Genomic DNA, 15,510 nt, shown 5'->3' with positions numbered 1-15,510 from the left:
CAAATTTCAAAATGTTTTGTCTCATAAACGTTCCTTGGGTAGAAATTACGATAAACAGAGATGGTTTATATCAGATTAGTTGCTCTGAAGTTATTCCTTATTAAATTTTATATCTGTATTTCGGTTTCATTGGTACCGCAGGGTGGCCAATTTCAGAAAAATCGTTACAAAATACTCAACTTACATCTAGTTTTTAGTTTCCTTAGATGTACTAGTACGAAGCGCATCAAACCCGAATCTGGTACTGCAACCCTACCTGCTGGCGAGGGCATTAAATTCGCTGCCAGGAAGATCTTCAGCAACACGAGTGTGCGAATGGTACGGAATAACGATCTGCTGTTGCTACTCCTTGAAGAGCATCGTCAGTCGCCGGGTTGAGGTAGGATGAGGGAAAATCTTTGTCACCTACCTTCTCACGCACACTTCCATCCAGATCATGTTCTAAGTCGATGGCATGTTAGTTTATGCTATGTACTACAATTGATGCTGTGCTGGACTCTCAGATTCAGTTGGGCTTTTACCAAATAACCCATGCCAAAGCTAAGCAGTTAGCCAGCCAGCCGGTCCGATGTGCACAGTGGGATTGGTGTGTTGGTGTGCATATCGGTGGGTATCCTTCTCTTACTCTTTCGTTGGTGTCGCCACTGGTTCTGTACATAAGACGCACTGGCCACTCTTCTATGTAAAGGCCCCAGGCCGACCAGCAACGTGTTAAGACGATACGATGCGCTCTAGTCGGAGGGGGAGGCAAATGAGTGTGTGCATGATAGAAAGAGTAAGTGGATGCGAGTGTGTGTAGAGATGGAGAAGATTAAACATATTTTCGCTTAAACTGTTTGGCGACGTCCAGTTGTTGTGCCGTTGGGTTCTATTTGTCTCTAAGCTATATTTAGGTTTCATTTGACAACGCGTCCTCGGCCGAAGCGAACGTGAATTAGTTTCCTTTCCGTTTCTCTAGCACAGCACCCAAACTACAGTTAAATAGTTTGGAGAAGAGTGCTGACACCGGACAAAAGAGAGAAAATCGTTTGGACACTGCATTCAGCAAATCGAAGCCGTGTGATAGTGGAGAGTGTGGTGTAGTCCACAGTGATAATTAAAATTTATTGTTATTCTATGTAAATTTCGGCGGAAATGAACTGTTGTTTTAGTTTCTTTTGAGTTTGTCTTTATTTTGTATAAATAAATTTTGTTTTCTCTTTGTTAATATTGAGTTAATTAATGTGATTTGTGGAACTCTACCGTGTACGAACATCCGACGAAAGTCAATCGAATCGGAGCGAATGCAAAATAAAGTTCAACTGGTGGGAAAAACGAAACCCTGAAAAACGTTGTGTCAGTGTTGGGTATGTGATTATGTGTTAACATCAGTTTCATTGGAACATTGGAAGATCAAAAAACTGGACGAATTAATGAAAGTGCAACGCGTGTGGTGTTTGAGTTATGGCCAGTAATGGGGGAACTCTCCATGGGGTTCCCCATACGCAGCAAAGCTTAAGTGGGCACCATAGTTGTTCGCACTGTGGGCTCTATTTCGATAGTTCGTCGTCGCTTCAAGTGCATATGCACTACCACCATGAAAGCATGAATCGTTGGGGTCCCACATCTACGGGAAGCTTGCCCAGTTCAACAACGTCGTCTACGCCAACATCGGACACTGAAAATAACAATCAACCGTCGTTGAAGTCGCATACAAAGTCATCATCACCGCATCAAACAATCGCAGCTGCAGCAGATTCAAGTGATAACCAACCGTCGACTCCGCAGCCACCAACTCTCCCAGAACCAGGTACGCCTCAAAGTTTTACTGGCGGTGCGTCGCCATATCAACAACCAGCAGCAATTATCGCTCCACCAGAGATGCACTACCCAACCTATATCCACGGCTACGATCCCTATTATCATCCGACAAGCATTGATTACGGTAATCCACTGCCTCCACCGCATCTCCATAGTCAATCACAATCAGAGTACAAAGCAGTGCCTTCAGTCAGATACCACCCTTACAATAACAATAATCTCAGCAACGGAAACCATAACCCATCATCCTTGAGCTCAAGTAACAGTGTTACAAACGGTACATCACCCCTAAATAGCGCTGGATTGAGCCCACAAGTGGTCAGTTCCTCCAGCAGTACCCAAAACCCGACCTCACAAACTGCAACAACGGTAGCTTCAACAACAACCACAACGTCTCCTCAAACAAGCGGATCGCATATTCCTCCCACTCCTTCTCCATCTCCAATTCAATGTGAAAAGTGTGGTTTGGTGTGTGATTCAGACGAAGTTCTGAGTGAGCATGACGCATCGGTACATCAGTCTCAGCAGCAACCCCCTGCACAACATTCATCCGAGGGTAACAGTATGAATCGAAGCGAAGAACCAGACATGCAAAGTGGCTATCCTTATGGAAACAATCCGCCACCTTTCATAAAAGAAGAGCCGCCGGGTTCGGACATTCTCGATCTTGACTCACAAAAGATGGTTTATCCACCGGAGCCCGTGCTTCCACCGATGAACTCATTACACCCTCTACAGTCAATGCAACGTCATCCGATGATGTGGGCACATGACCCACACAACTTCATTCCACCGCATCCAACACATGATTTGAAAGCACCCTATTACCACCCTCAAATCAAATCGGAATACTCTACAACGCCATCAATTAAGGGCGATTATCCTCAGCATGCCGCTATGCATGTTAAACCAGAATATACTGCTATTGTCGCTCCTGCGCCAGTTAAAAACGAATATAACATTCCACCGACTTTGCCGTCGGCTGTTCCACAATCTAATCAACCGGTGAAGTCGTTCTCCGAAGAAGTTAGTGAGAATAATCAGTTGGCAACTAGCCCGTCAGACTTTCCCAGTACAACGACTCCCCAGGAAAATAGTTCGCAATACAGAAATTTCGAACCTCCTACTTCGTCGCTACCCAACAATGCATTACCATCAAAAGGAACGGCATGGAAATCTAACGAAGCTAGAAGACCGAAGACTTACAACTGCACTGCCTGTAACAAGTGGTTCACCAGTTCTGGTCATTTGAAGCGACACTACAACACGACACTGCACAAAAATGCGGTTAAATCAAGTGGACAACCAGATCCCGCTACGTTGCCCATCAGTATTCATCATCACCCGGGCCGTGATCCCAACTACGGAAACAAAGGAAGGCGAGGCTCTGCTGCTCAAATACAGCAACCTATACAACAGCCAGTACCGCCTCCTGATCCTCCTAGAAGTCCCGACTACGGTTCGCAGTACAGTAGTGCACCGGGGTTTACAACAGGAGTACAGGGGTTCCACCAGTACAATGCCAATCTTCAAAACACTTCGTCAACGGTTCCCCCAAACGGGGTAGCAGGTCCCTCCGTCCAAGCCTCCCCACCGAGGGGCCTGCAGATCTTCTCGAACAGCAACATGGAACTGTTGCAACAGCAGGAGCAAACGGATCAAACCCCTACTACCACCATCACCACCACCAGCATTCCATCGCCGCTGCACAATCAGCACACCATCAGTACAACGGAGCAATTCCACACCACCAACCCTTTAACTATCAACATCAGCATCCCATCATTCCAAACCATCCTGCCGGAGGCACCGAACTATCACCATATTATTGGTAATCACACAACGCCCTCAGAGGTCACGGAAATGATATCGAGCGATCAATACTTTACAATCAATGGATATGATAGCACATCCGTAGATTCCGCTGGGTTGGGGTTTCCCCGGTATTCGGGGGGCGCCGAGGTGTATCAGGGTGATACGGCGCCCCCCTTTTCACCAAATGTACCGGAGCAATATCAGCCAACCGATTCGCTCTACAATGAACTCCGTACACCAACTCCACAACTAGCAGCAACGGCACCTTCGCTTTCGCCAGGACCATGCTCTCCAAGGGTCACATCAACGGGAACCACTTTGCCGTCGGAAACTCGAAGCAACGAAATTCATCGTTGTGAAGAGTGTGACAAAGTCTTCAACAAATCTTGCTATCTGACGCAACATAACAAAACTTTCCATTCGGGCGATAAACCCTTCAAATGCCATCGCTGTGGAAAACGATTCCCGTGCGATCAGTCCCATGAAGAACATCTGGCAAAACACGGTGGAGAAAAGCCGTTCAAGTGCGAGCTATGTCCCAAGCAGTTCAACCACAAAACAGATCTCCGGCGCCACATGTGTCTCCATAGTGGTTCCAAGCCGTATGCATGTGATCAGTGTGGCAAAGGATTCATTCGCAAGGATCACATGCTGAAACATTGCGAAACTCACAGAAAGAAATCGGTTGCAGTCATGAAGAGACCACTCAACGGAAAGCTGACCAATCAGATTCATCCGAAGGCACTCATGGTGGGAGACGAATGACAATGGTTTCTCATCCGTTGTCTGACTCCTGAGCCGTGATCGAAGTAGGCGGACAACGGATCGCCACCGAAAAGGAAGCGTCAGCTCAATTGGTAATGTTTTTGCAAATCTCAATGTTTTCAAATTTGATTTTATTTTTTCGTTTGGGTGATTCTTAGATTTTTATTTGTACAAAATCCAACGTTTCCTTTTATAAGAAACAAAGTTACCTACATGATTCCTCTTGCCAAAACCAGGTGCAGTACACTACTACCTCAATGTAACATTTAATGAGAAAAGAAGAATAACAATCTGACAAATAGCCAATCACTAGTTTAATTGAGTATTGGAAATAGCAAAAAGCGTATGCATAAGTCAACACAGAAACCTACCTCAATAGTTATTACAATTCTTATTGTGCGACGGTAGACCACACTTCTTCTTCCGTCGCAGAATAAGCGAAGCAATTCAAACAAAGTTATACATTTTAATATAAACCAATATTTACAATTATACCGCAAAACTGATGACGCAAACTAAAGCAAATATAATGAGTGTATTTATCGTAATAAATCACACACCGAGAAGAGGATTACCTGAGCGTGGTGAATCTAATGGAGATTTAAGAAAGTATTTTGAAAATTATTTTAAAGCAATATTAACCGTTAATAGAAAATCAAACTAAAATCACAAAACAGTGGCTACGTCTCTGCTTGATAAAGCGAAACAAGTACCTCTCTTGAAACAGTAACTATCGTCATCACAGGAATGGAAATTATATCACAATGGATGAAAAAATGTTATAATAGGGTCATTACAAACCAAACTTTCAATAAAGACAACAGAACAAATGTACAAATAAAACCTGGTAAAACAGGAAACAAAATGAGTGTAAAAACAAAAATTGCAAACAGTACTCTATACGAAAGAATCATACTTGTTGTTGGAAAAAATGCAAAAGAACAAAAAAAAAAAAACATTAGCGTAAACGTTCAACTCGTGTCTATCGGAAAAAAATCACAAACAATTCACACATGTAGGCGCATATACTTATAGTGAAATGTCTGCGCCAACAAAACTGGAACGGAAACAAACAATCCTTCGTACCGAAACTGTATTATCAAATGGTTGTGTTAGATTAATTAATTACCTATTATTGAGGATTACAAGTTTCCCGCGTTTGGTTTCAATTCCCGATAGCTTCAACCGTCCCTCACCCAATAATATCCATTCTGTCTAGCGTTTGAGCTCACGCACTTTGTCGAGTTTCAGGTTCGACTGAATTCATTAGACCACCGTCTCTTGGTTTGTTCTGGATGTATCCCGAGCAGGAAATTTGACTGTATTTTGTGAACGTATGAACGTGTTCAAATCTTGACACTATCTCTAATAAAAATGGACATCACAATATTTCTAGCGAAATTATGAACTTTGTTCTTTTAAAATTTTTAATACACCGATGATCGTCACCGTGTGATAATTCTTTCAAAAATATGAAAAAGAAAGAACAATACTCATTTTTTTGCTCGGGATTCCCAACCAACAAACCAAACTCCCGTTCACACTTCCGTCGGGTGTCTTTGTTGATTGGTCGCGCGAACGTCTAGGAGTGGATTCCCCACCATTTATGTCTCGTCGTTCCTCCTTCCTAAATCTTGTGAATGAGCCCAATCCCCCACGCTCTCTGAAACAGATATAAAACATCCTGGCGCGTATCTTCGGAAATAACAGACAAGTAGTTCCACTGAAGGTGTTTCTTTCGTTCGAGTGCTTTATCTGGTACCGTATTAGATGATTATTATTGCCATCTCATCTTTATGAGCCATTTAATTTATGATCTTCCAATCAGGTTGTAAGTCCATTATAATTTACAATGTTTAAGTTGTAATTACTGAAACTTTTTATTTGTTCAGTAATTGAATTTTAGTTACCGTTGTTTAATTTTTTTAAATATATTTTGTTCTGGTTATGTGCCAAATTGTAGTAAACTCGGAAGAAAAGATTTACTATTTTTAGTTGTTACCTTAATTGTATATACCGAGAGAATCACTTGTGCCAAACTTTATTCTGAGTTACACAGTTTCAACCGTAGTTTAATGTTACCACTGAACGACTACCATCACAAATTCGTTGCTTCCAGCTAAACATCACCATATCACAAAAGAACAATTATTTTGAAATATCTCATAGATTTAATTAAGTATTGCATATGAGAATAACATATCTACTTTTGTGAAACAAAACCTAGCCAATATCAATTGATTTCCATGAATAGAACATATCCATCTTGAGTTTAAAGTATAAGTGAACACGAAATTCTCAACTGACGAATTAGAAGCAGTATATCACATCAAGGTCGTTGTAATAATTGGATGTGTATTTGATAGAAAACTATAAACCAATATCTATGAGAAAAAAAATACTCGTGACGCATAGACGTGTGAATCAGAGTACCAGTGTATAAAGATTATCTTAAAAGTAAAATTATTGAAAATGAAAATGAACATCATGATACGAGATCATTTGCTCAAACCATTTTGGATTTATTAGCGCCCCAACTGTATCGTTTCTGTTACCTTTGTTACCAAAACTCTATGTGTAAAGTATATTAACCCCTTCTGTCGACAGAAGGTTTCACCTCAACCGGAGTTATCCTATGGGATGGCTCATCATCGAATTACGTTGCCATTTTTTATGTTCCAAACAACATCACAAAACTAGCCAATAAGTACACGTTATGTAATCTTCTTCAGAAACAAACTCCTTCATTGAAAAGTATTTAATTTTTCCCATGTACAAATAGATTTTTAGTTCTCAAACGATGAGACGAGAAACCGAATGAGATTAGAGTATTTGGATACTACCTAAAAGACGTATGTGAAGTTTATTGAGAAAACAAAGTTTAAATTATATGGAAACGAAATAAATCTGGATGAAAATGTAACACTAATGTTTCACTCGAAATGGTCCGACACTCCCTTAAAATGGTTGAAAATTCTGAAAAGTGACGTTTGCAGGAGCTGACTACATGCGGTTCACTCGATTTTTCAATAAAAGGTAAGTTAATGGTAAAAGTTTCTCGTTCTCCAGTATCAACTACATATGTTTCTATCAATCAACACAAATAGGCTGCTTTTTCGAATTTAGCGTTAGCGTAGTTACCGCGGGTTCGATTCCCGCTCCAGTCGGTGGAAACTTTTCGTCAAACGAAAAATTCATCACTGAACTATTGAGTGTTCTGTGTTGTTGTCCGTTGCCTAATGTTCGTTATTGTTCAGTCTGTCTGAGCAGTCTTTGGCTGAAGACGGTGTAAATTGTCTTCAAAGATTGAATACTAGCTATATTCATGTTTTTTGATAATCTCTTCTAGAATGCTTTCAGAAACAAGGCTCAGGAATTGACCTGAATCTAATAGGAAACAAGAATACCAAAACCATGATTATTGCTATTTCCTGCCACGTCCATCTTTACCGTAACTTGGGATAGGAGAAAGAAATTTTGAGTTAGCACTAATTTAATGAGAGGCCACCGACTAAGAGACGCCCTCATAAGTGGTACGGAGTTGGGGGTTGGGAAAAGTATCAGGTCAGGATTCACCTGAAAAGCTGGCGATAGACCCAGAGCATTTGATGTTGTTTTCAATTTCATCTATTGAATGCCGGCAATCAAAAGAGAGAAACAATGCTTTATTCACAGTATGAACAATATTGTTTCCCGTGAAAAAAAAAGAGATGGCGCATTCGACGGCAGTGACATTCTGCTCCGTAAAAAGCAGAACCGATCCCTCCAGGGTCATCGGATTTACACATTGATCATGGACTCGGTCTGCCACCCCCGTTGGAGCAGGCAACATAATCGAATGACAAACACTACTAGAGTAAGGTGGGGCAAAAGTTCAATCTTAGTGATTTATTCAAAGTTTCCAGGAAAAAAAATAGCAGTTGAAACAAAACAAATACCATACAGTGAACCTTCAACATATTGGCTATCATTTTGCTGCACAAACTTTTGTCAAAATGTTTACCCATTTTAAGTAATAACAGTTTCAAAATTGATTGTTTTAAACAAACTTTATCTCCACCGGTGGGGCAATAGTTCGAATCTAGTGTGGGGCAAAAGTTCGCTGGCTAAAACACAAAATATCAATACTTCTATGACAGGCATACTTTATACAAGCCATAAACTTATGTTTGATGAAAAATACACACTAAATTTTCATTAAAAAAATTGTTCAAAACAGGGTTAATTGTAATATACTCAAAAATTGTAACAACTCAAATTTTGCTAAATTTGAAGATAATTTGTGGATTTTAGGCAATTTGGCAATTTTTCCGTGAGTTTATACATAGGTCGAACTTTTGTCCCGCTGATTCGAACTTTTGCCCTACTATGGGCCAAAAATTGTTTCCAAACATTTATGCAAAAACTAATACAGTTAACTCTCCTCTACTCGATATTCCGTATCTCGATATCGAGTTACAGAACCTTAGTAAAAGTTGATTATCATGGCTACCTTGATGGTCCCTTGGATCGCATTTGCACTAGTTTTGTGTTCTATAACTCGATATCCCCCTAACTCGATGGTCCCTTCAATATCGAGTTATGGAGAATTGACTGCACACCTCAAAGCACCCTTATGATAGGCCTAGAAACGCCCTTACATAAAATATTGAAAAAGGTTGTATTTTCATTTGGTTCCATGCAACGAAATTTTGACCAAAAATTACTATAATCACGTCGAAAACCAACAAATAGCCATAACTTTTCCAAATTTCAATCGATTTTTATGATATTTGGAGTAAAAGTCTCTTGCTTGAAAAGCACTCGAACCACCATGACATTTATAAGTTTTGTTTTGAATTGAGCTAGAAATCTTTAAAAGAAACTCTTGCCCCACTCGAATTTTTGCCCCACTTTACTCTACGCACTTCGCGATACTTTTCCATAATCGCACAACGCAAAAAAAAAACTTACATGATCCCGGCTTTGCCCTTCCGCACACAAGGGAGGCACAATCTCACGCGTTTTTCATTTCACACCACTAATCACTATCACTTAAATGAATTTGCTTAATTTGTTTGCTGGTTGGAGAAACTACCGTTTTGATTAATATTACGGACAGCTTTTAATTCCGGACACTCTTCTTTGTATGGGAAACATTTCACACGAAATGTTTCAATTTTTACCATTCAAAACTTCGCACTTTCGTGGCTTGTTTTAATATGTATTTTTCATCGACATCTATGAAAATTAACAATGCCCAACTGCATTATACTTCTGTTTATTGGTTAAGTGATTTTATTTGATGATTTTACTTCTCGATTATTGATTTTCATGAGCTGTCCGGAATTTGAATCAAAGTGTCCGGAATTAAAGGCAAACGTAAGAAAGCGTCCGGAATAAGAATCATGAAAAGTCCACACATTTCTATTTATTTAAAATTATTCACGTTTCGGAATCAAAATCTCCACCCACCATTCGAAAGCTAAGCGTTTTCTCGACTCGATAACGGGGAGGAACCATACAAACTGATTCATTGTATGTGCTTCTTGATTAGTTTTCCTTCACTGAGGCCTTAAGTGTCCGTAATATGAATCAAAACGGTAAGAAAAAAAAATTGACGGGAATGAAATTTTTCGCGTCCACTATGAAGCACGGCACACTACGATTCAAATGACTGCTTTTTTCGAGCTTCACAACAAACTAAAACTCATGAAACATACGAATTGTAATTGCCGTTTATTTGGAACTTCGTATTGGTTACATATGTCCATTCAAGAACAAACTGCAAATTCTTCAACGGGCATTCTACATCATCGAGAAGCTGAAATATAAGTTTTTAAATAATCTTGAGTTACTTTTTCATTAAAAAAAAAATGATGATATGCAGGCAAAACAACACAGTGTTGTTCGTGTTATAAACAAACAAACATTTAAATTAACGTACCATCATTGTCATCAGATTGATCGATGACTGTTGTAAAATTCTATCTCAGATATGACTAAAATATTGCTTTGAGTATTTTTTTTATGAATACTTTCACTAATAGCTCAGTTACATATTCTACCGTTATTTATCTCTTTATGACATTACCGTAAAACTGTATATCATTAATAATGCGGGTAACAATGAAACTGCGATACCCAACACATAGTAAACGAAATAACATAATTTCTGTTAATCAGTTAAGTAAAACGAATGAAAATGTTGGTAGTATGACGCTTCGTGACAGAACTATTTTCGTTTGAATCGAGAACATCTGAATATTAACATGCGAATATTATTAATTCTTAAATGAGATTTTAGCATTCTTGCAACGCTTACAAATAATCTGTACTACGATGGACACCGATAAACTTTGAAGATGTTCGTCGTTTATCCTCGACAGCCTGGTTATAGAAGACCATGAATTCGGCCTCAAATTTGTAATTTAGTCAGACTTGAGGCCGCACAGGACGTCATCATAATCACCCCATCCATTTCAAGAAGCAAATCCCAAGAACCACTCCATATATCGATGCGAAAAATGTATCACTATGATTCTATATATGTAGTGCATAACCCAATAAATTTTCAGCTTCATCGGTTCACTAAAACTCGAGATTTGCTTCCACAAAGTTTTGATGATAATTGTTAGAGTGAGACAAAAGATAGGGAAAATAACATGGTCTCCCGTGTCGCCTTAAATACAACGTTAAGCGCCTAGAGGTATGAAGCACCCTGTATTCTTAACGTAATTCACTCGATTTTGTTCAAAATATACCTTAGGGGAAGATCCCCCAGTACTTCAGCCGCTAACTTCATAATTTAAAAAATATTGGTTTTATGTGATATTATTACTTATTCACGAATAATATTATCGTATTTGTAGCTTACAAAAATAAATTTGAAAATATAAACACATATTTTGCCATTGCATTTTGATCGTGTTTCATTGTCAATTCAATTTAGTACTTTTCTTAAGGCCGATTTCAGTGTCATGTACTAGACTCGCAATTTAAGTTTCACTTAGTTTGGAAGATGTCCATCAAAACCCTCCTTCTTCTATGATGAAAAATAACACATTTTACGTTCTAAATGTTCATTCTTCTTCTTATTATGGCATGTTTGATATTATGATCGACGTAATCCTTGAAAAATAAATGTATTTCGACATACTGGTGCAAGAGTTACAAAGATATCAGCTGTCCGAAACTGGTGAACAGCGACCAAATTTATAGTTAGTGCACAATTAGTTTAAATATGGTACAACATACATGCACACTTCCAAATTATGATTATATCGACTTCAACTATATGAAATATGTGTTAAAACTAATCGTTAAGCAATCTTTCAACTGTAATATATTACTAAAATACCAGTAGGATGAACACCTTAAGGATACCATATTGTTTCTGATAGAAAAATTAGGAATTTGTAAAATTTTATCGCACATCATCAAAAATAGGGATGTTATCTATAGCAGCGACACGAATCCAGACTAAAAAAGCTAAATTTTCACATATTTTTATCGCTAGCAAAAAACGGAGCAAATGTTCATTTTACCTGCACTATGTGGGTAAAATGAACGGCTGTTGGTGGTAAAATGAACATCGTGCAAAAAACGTGAGCAAAACAAATATTTCTGAAAATTTTTATTGCATATATCCATAATTGATTGTAATCCATTCAAAAAGAATTCTAAAGGTATCAGATTTGACATCATATCATAACGATATTCACCTCACTGAAAAATCTCTGTGGTTTTCTATAATCTTAGTTTTCGTTGATATTTTCACTTGAATTAATGCTCTAAATCGTCCGTGCGTGATAAAAATCCATCGAAATTTGTTTTTTTCTCGATAAAAGGCACGGTGTTCATTTTAAGACCCCTGTTCATATTACCACCCCTTCCCCTACTTGTTGGAAAAGTATAAATAAAAAAATATTCAAACAAAATGCAGAAATAATCCAATTTTCATTCAAAAACTACAAAGTTACCCAATTTAACAGTATTTTTATCCTATGCACAAAAGTCTGATAATATATTTTTTTTGTAATCTTTGCATTGGAGTTTTGAGCTTTTCTGAACAAAAGTACCAAAAAAATATTGAAAATCGTGTCCCACCCTCTTCTTGATAATATTCTGAAACTGACATGCAATTTTGGAGCTATAGTTTGAGTTAAATTTAGACCCTGCCATTAAAAATGCAAAATTCCTATAGAAAGGCGTTACCTAGAAGCAGGGCAGGTGAGAAATTGCCTCCTTGAGCGTTATTCAATTAACGGACGGTGGGTAAAGCCCCTATAAACAAAAAAAAATAACGGACGGTGTCTTATGTTCATAATTGGAAAGTAAGTAGATCTCAAGTATCGTATGTGAATCTCCAAAAATGTCTTTGATAGCCCAAATCTGCACACATTTCAAACTTCTGCTTGCTTATACAAACATGCTATACTTATTTGGAGGGCCTAAAAACAACTGGTAGCTATTTAGAGATCGTTGGGTTGAATCCCGATGGATGAAGATCTGTTCGGGATACAAATTCTCTCGACTTTCCAGTGCAACAACAATTAAATAAGTGAGGGCAGCCTAGATGATCGCGAAAGGGATAAATCTGTCTTCCTACGTTGTGTTTGAATTAAGGCTGATGCAAATATTAATTTTCTTTTATGTCCAAGGCCACTAGAAAGTTAAAGGGGGGGGGGGGGGGTATAAAAATAAACAAGGAACAAAAACTAAAATGCAAAAAAAAGTTAATTCCCCATTTTTTTTTTAATTTCTTTTTACAAGAGGTGACAATAAATACACTTCTTGCTTGACATTCACTTAGGTTTAGCATAGGGTAGTTGTTTCAACGCCTTTTTTGCCTCGAAAACATAAAAGAAAATTAATATTTGTATCAGCCTAATAACGAAAGGTGTTAAAATTAACCTTCCTGCCTTGGCGGAAGTATGGAAACTTCGGCGCTTTATTGTGCATTTCTTTCACCACTGTACTATCGCTGAAGTTTTTACAAGTGCGAAAACGCTAATAAAAGTACGCGTTTGCATCAAATCAAGCCGGTGCCTTCAGCGGGTTTATTCTTCAGAATCCAAAGAATAAGTGGTGTCTTCACAACATGATTCGATGCAATCCCGCACTTTTATTCGCATTTCCGCACTTATGAAGCCGCACATCGCAGTCCAGTAGTGAAAGAAATACACAATATGTATACATACATCGATGGATCTAACTCTAAGGACATCTACCTGTGAGATGCACTGCTACAATAATAGGGCAGTGCATTTGCCCAAACAAAATTATATACAGTCAACTATAGACCCGAAATTGAAAAGGCTATCAAATTGGGGAGGTATCGAGTAATAGAACACAAAACCAGGGCAAATGTGAACAGTGTTGATAGACTCACACTCAAATCTCAATCAATACGCTCTCCCGTGAGAGCTAACTCATTAGAGATCTGCTTCGCAAATCTCACGCTTGAGATTTTGATGCAAAATCACTCAATCAACTCAAACCGTAAAAAAATGATTCAGTCGCAAAACCCGTCAAAAACTCGTGAAACCCGAATGTTGTTGTTTACGTTAGAAAGGAATTTTTCCAGACTACCAAGAAATTATTGCCGTGTGTGATTAAACTTTGGAAATATGAGACAATGACTCAAAAAGGTGAGCCAGCTCATCCATGATTTTTTGACTGCTGAGTTGCGTGATTGACAACTCACGAATGAAAAATATCAAGCGTGAGTTATGAGAAATTGAGTTTTTCACAACACTGAATGTGACCCCATCAAGGTAGCCTTGAAAACAAAGTTGCAATCTAACTCAATATCGAGGTACGGAGTATAGTGTAAGGGAGAATTGACTGTATACCGTGGTGAATCGAAATCCGGACAGTACCAATATCCGGACACTTCGGTGAAATTCATTGAATAAACGAAAAATATAATATTATTATGTTTAATTTTGATTACTTCTAGTTACAAGAGTTCCTAACATATTACTATCAGTTACAATCTAGTTACCATTGCCAGATAATTATAAAAAAATAAAAAACAACAAGCTTCAACTGGCGATAATGTTTGCAAAATTATATTATTTACGAAGTGTTTCGGAGTTATTGTATTCAAAACGGTAGTTTAACAATTCGAAAACACGGATGTAGCGGATTATAGTGTTAACATGCATTTTAAAGCAGGAAAAGAGGCTGTCCGGGAAACTGTGCTAGTGTCATTAAATCCAGACGCCATAGTAAAGCACTGTTATTTTTAATATAAAAGAATATTTGTAAGTGAGATTTAAGAAATATGGTAATATTATCATAAAGAAGTGTTTTAAGTGCTCAGAATACCTTTGTTACGGAACAATTTTTGCTGTAGTTTGAACCGCGAGGAGTTGATTCTGGATTTTGGCTGCAGTCGAGGTAAACTATGTGTTAATGTGCATATTTTTCATTCTTTCAAGCAGTATAGACCACATATTAATACGAAAATGTTATTGATGTTGTAACCAATTCAATGAGGGTATTCTTGAATCATTTTTTCACGATAATTTCGTATCACAGCATGAATGTCCAGATTTTGATTCCAAAGTGTCCGGATTTGAAAATAGAGCTTGCTTCAGGTGTCCGGATTTAAGGACACGACAAGACTTTTTATTTCAATGTTTTTCGTAGCAAAATCGTTATTTTTACCATTGAATTGTTTGTTACTGCAATAATTTAGCTTAAAACTGTTGGTGGCATAAGGTGACTTCATTCAAATCCAAATGATACATACTGAAATTGAAGTTTAATCAATTGCCTTTGCTTAAGCGTCCGGATATTGATGCAGCACGGTATATTCCAGAGAAGCTTTTTTTAAATATTGTTGATAAATTTCCAACAAACAAACCTTAAAACCTTGGTTAAAAAAACTAATTTCACTTTTGTTATCTAATTAAGGGGCTGGGTATCCGCGTTATTTAGAAAGGCTATGCTGAGGGTCTTGGGTTTAGAATCCCATCGATCAACACTACGGTAGAATTGGAAAACGCGAAAAATACCTCTAGGTCGTTGGAATGACGAGATAGACTTCTGGTGTCAGCATCAATGGTCCTAGAAATAAGGCCGATATATTTTTTAATGCAATTCGCATAAATGATATTGGAGCGATTTAGCTCAAATGAA

The 15,510-nt window shown here is 38.2% G+C and overlaps 1 protein-coding gene across 1 annotated transcript; it reads left to right on the top strand.

The window, feature by feature from the left end:
- The first annotated feature begins 871 nt into the window (after positions 1 to 871).
- Positions 872 to 7,303, top strand: LOC5570991 (transcription factor Sp4). Its single transcript, XM_021851151.1, has one exon. The coding sequence runs from the start codon at positions 1,444 to 1,446 to the stop codon at positions 4,378 to 4,380; it is 2,937 nt and encodes a 978-aa protein (XP_021706843.1). The 5' UTR covers positions 872 to 1,443; the 3' UTR covers positions 4,381 to 7,303.
- The last annotated feature ends 8,207 nt before the right edge of the window (positions 7,304 to 15,510 follow it).

Source organism: Aedes aegypti, chromosome 3 (genome assembly GCF_002204515.2).
Source record: "Aedes aegypti strain LVP_AGWG chromosome 3, AaegL5.0 Primary Assembly, whole genome shotgun sequence".
Lineage (NCBI taxonomy): Eukaryota > Metazoa > Arthropoda > Insecta > Diptera > Culicidae > Aedes > Aedes aegypti.
Note: the sequence above shows the minus strand (reverse complement) of the source record. Positions and strands in the feature narration are given on the sequence as shown.

Excerpts from the sequence above, each read along its gene's own strand:
- LOC5570991 (XM_021851151.1), top strand. The coding sequence starts at position 1,444 with ATGGCCAGTAATGGGGGAACTCTCCATGGGGTTCCCCATACGCAGCAA.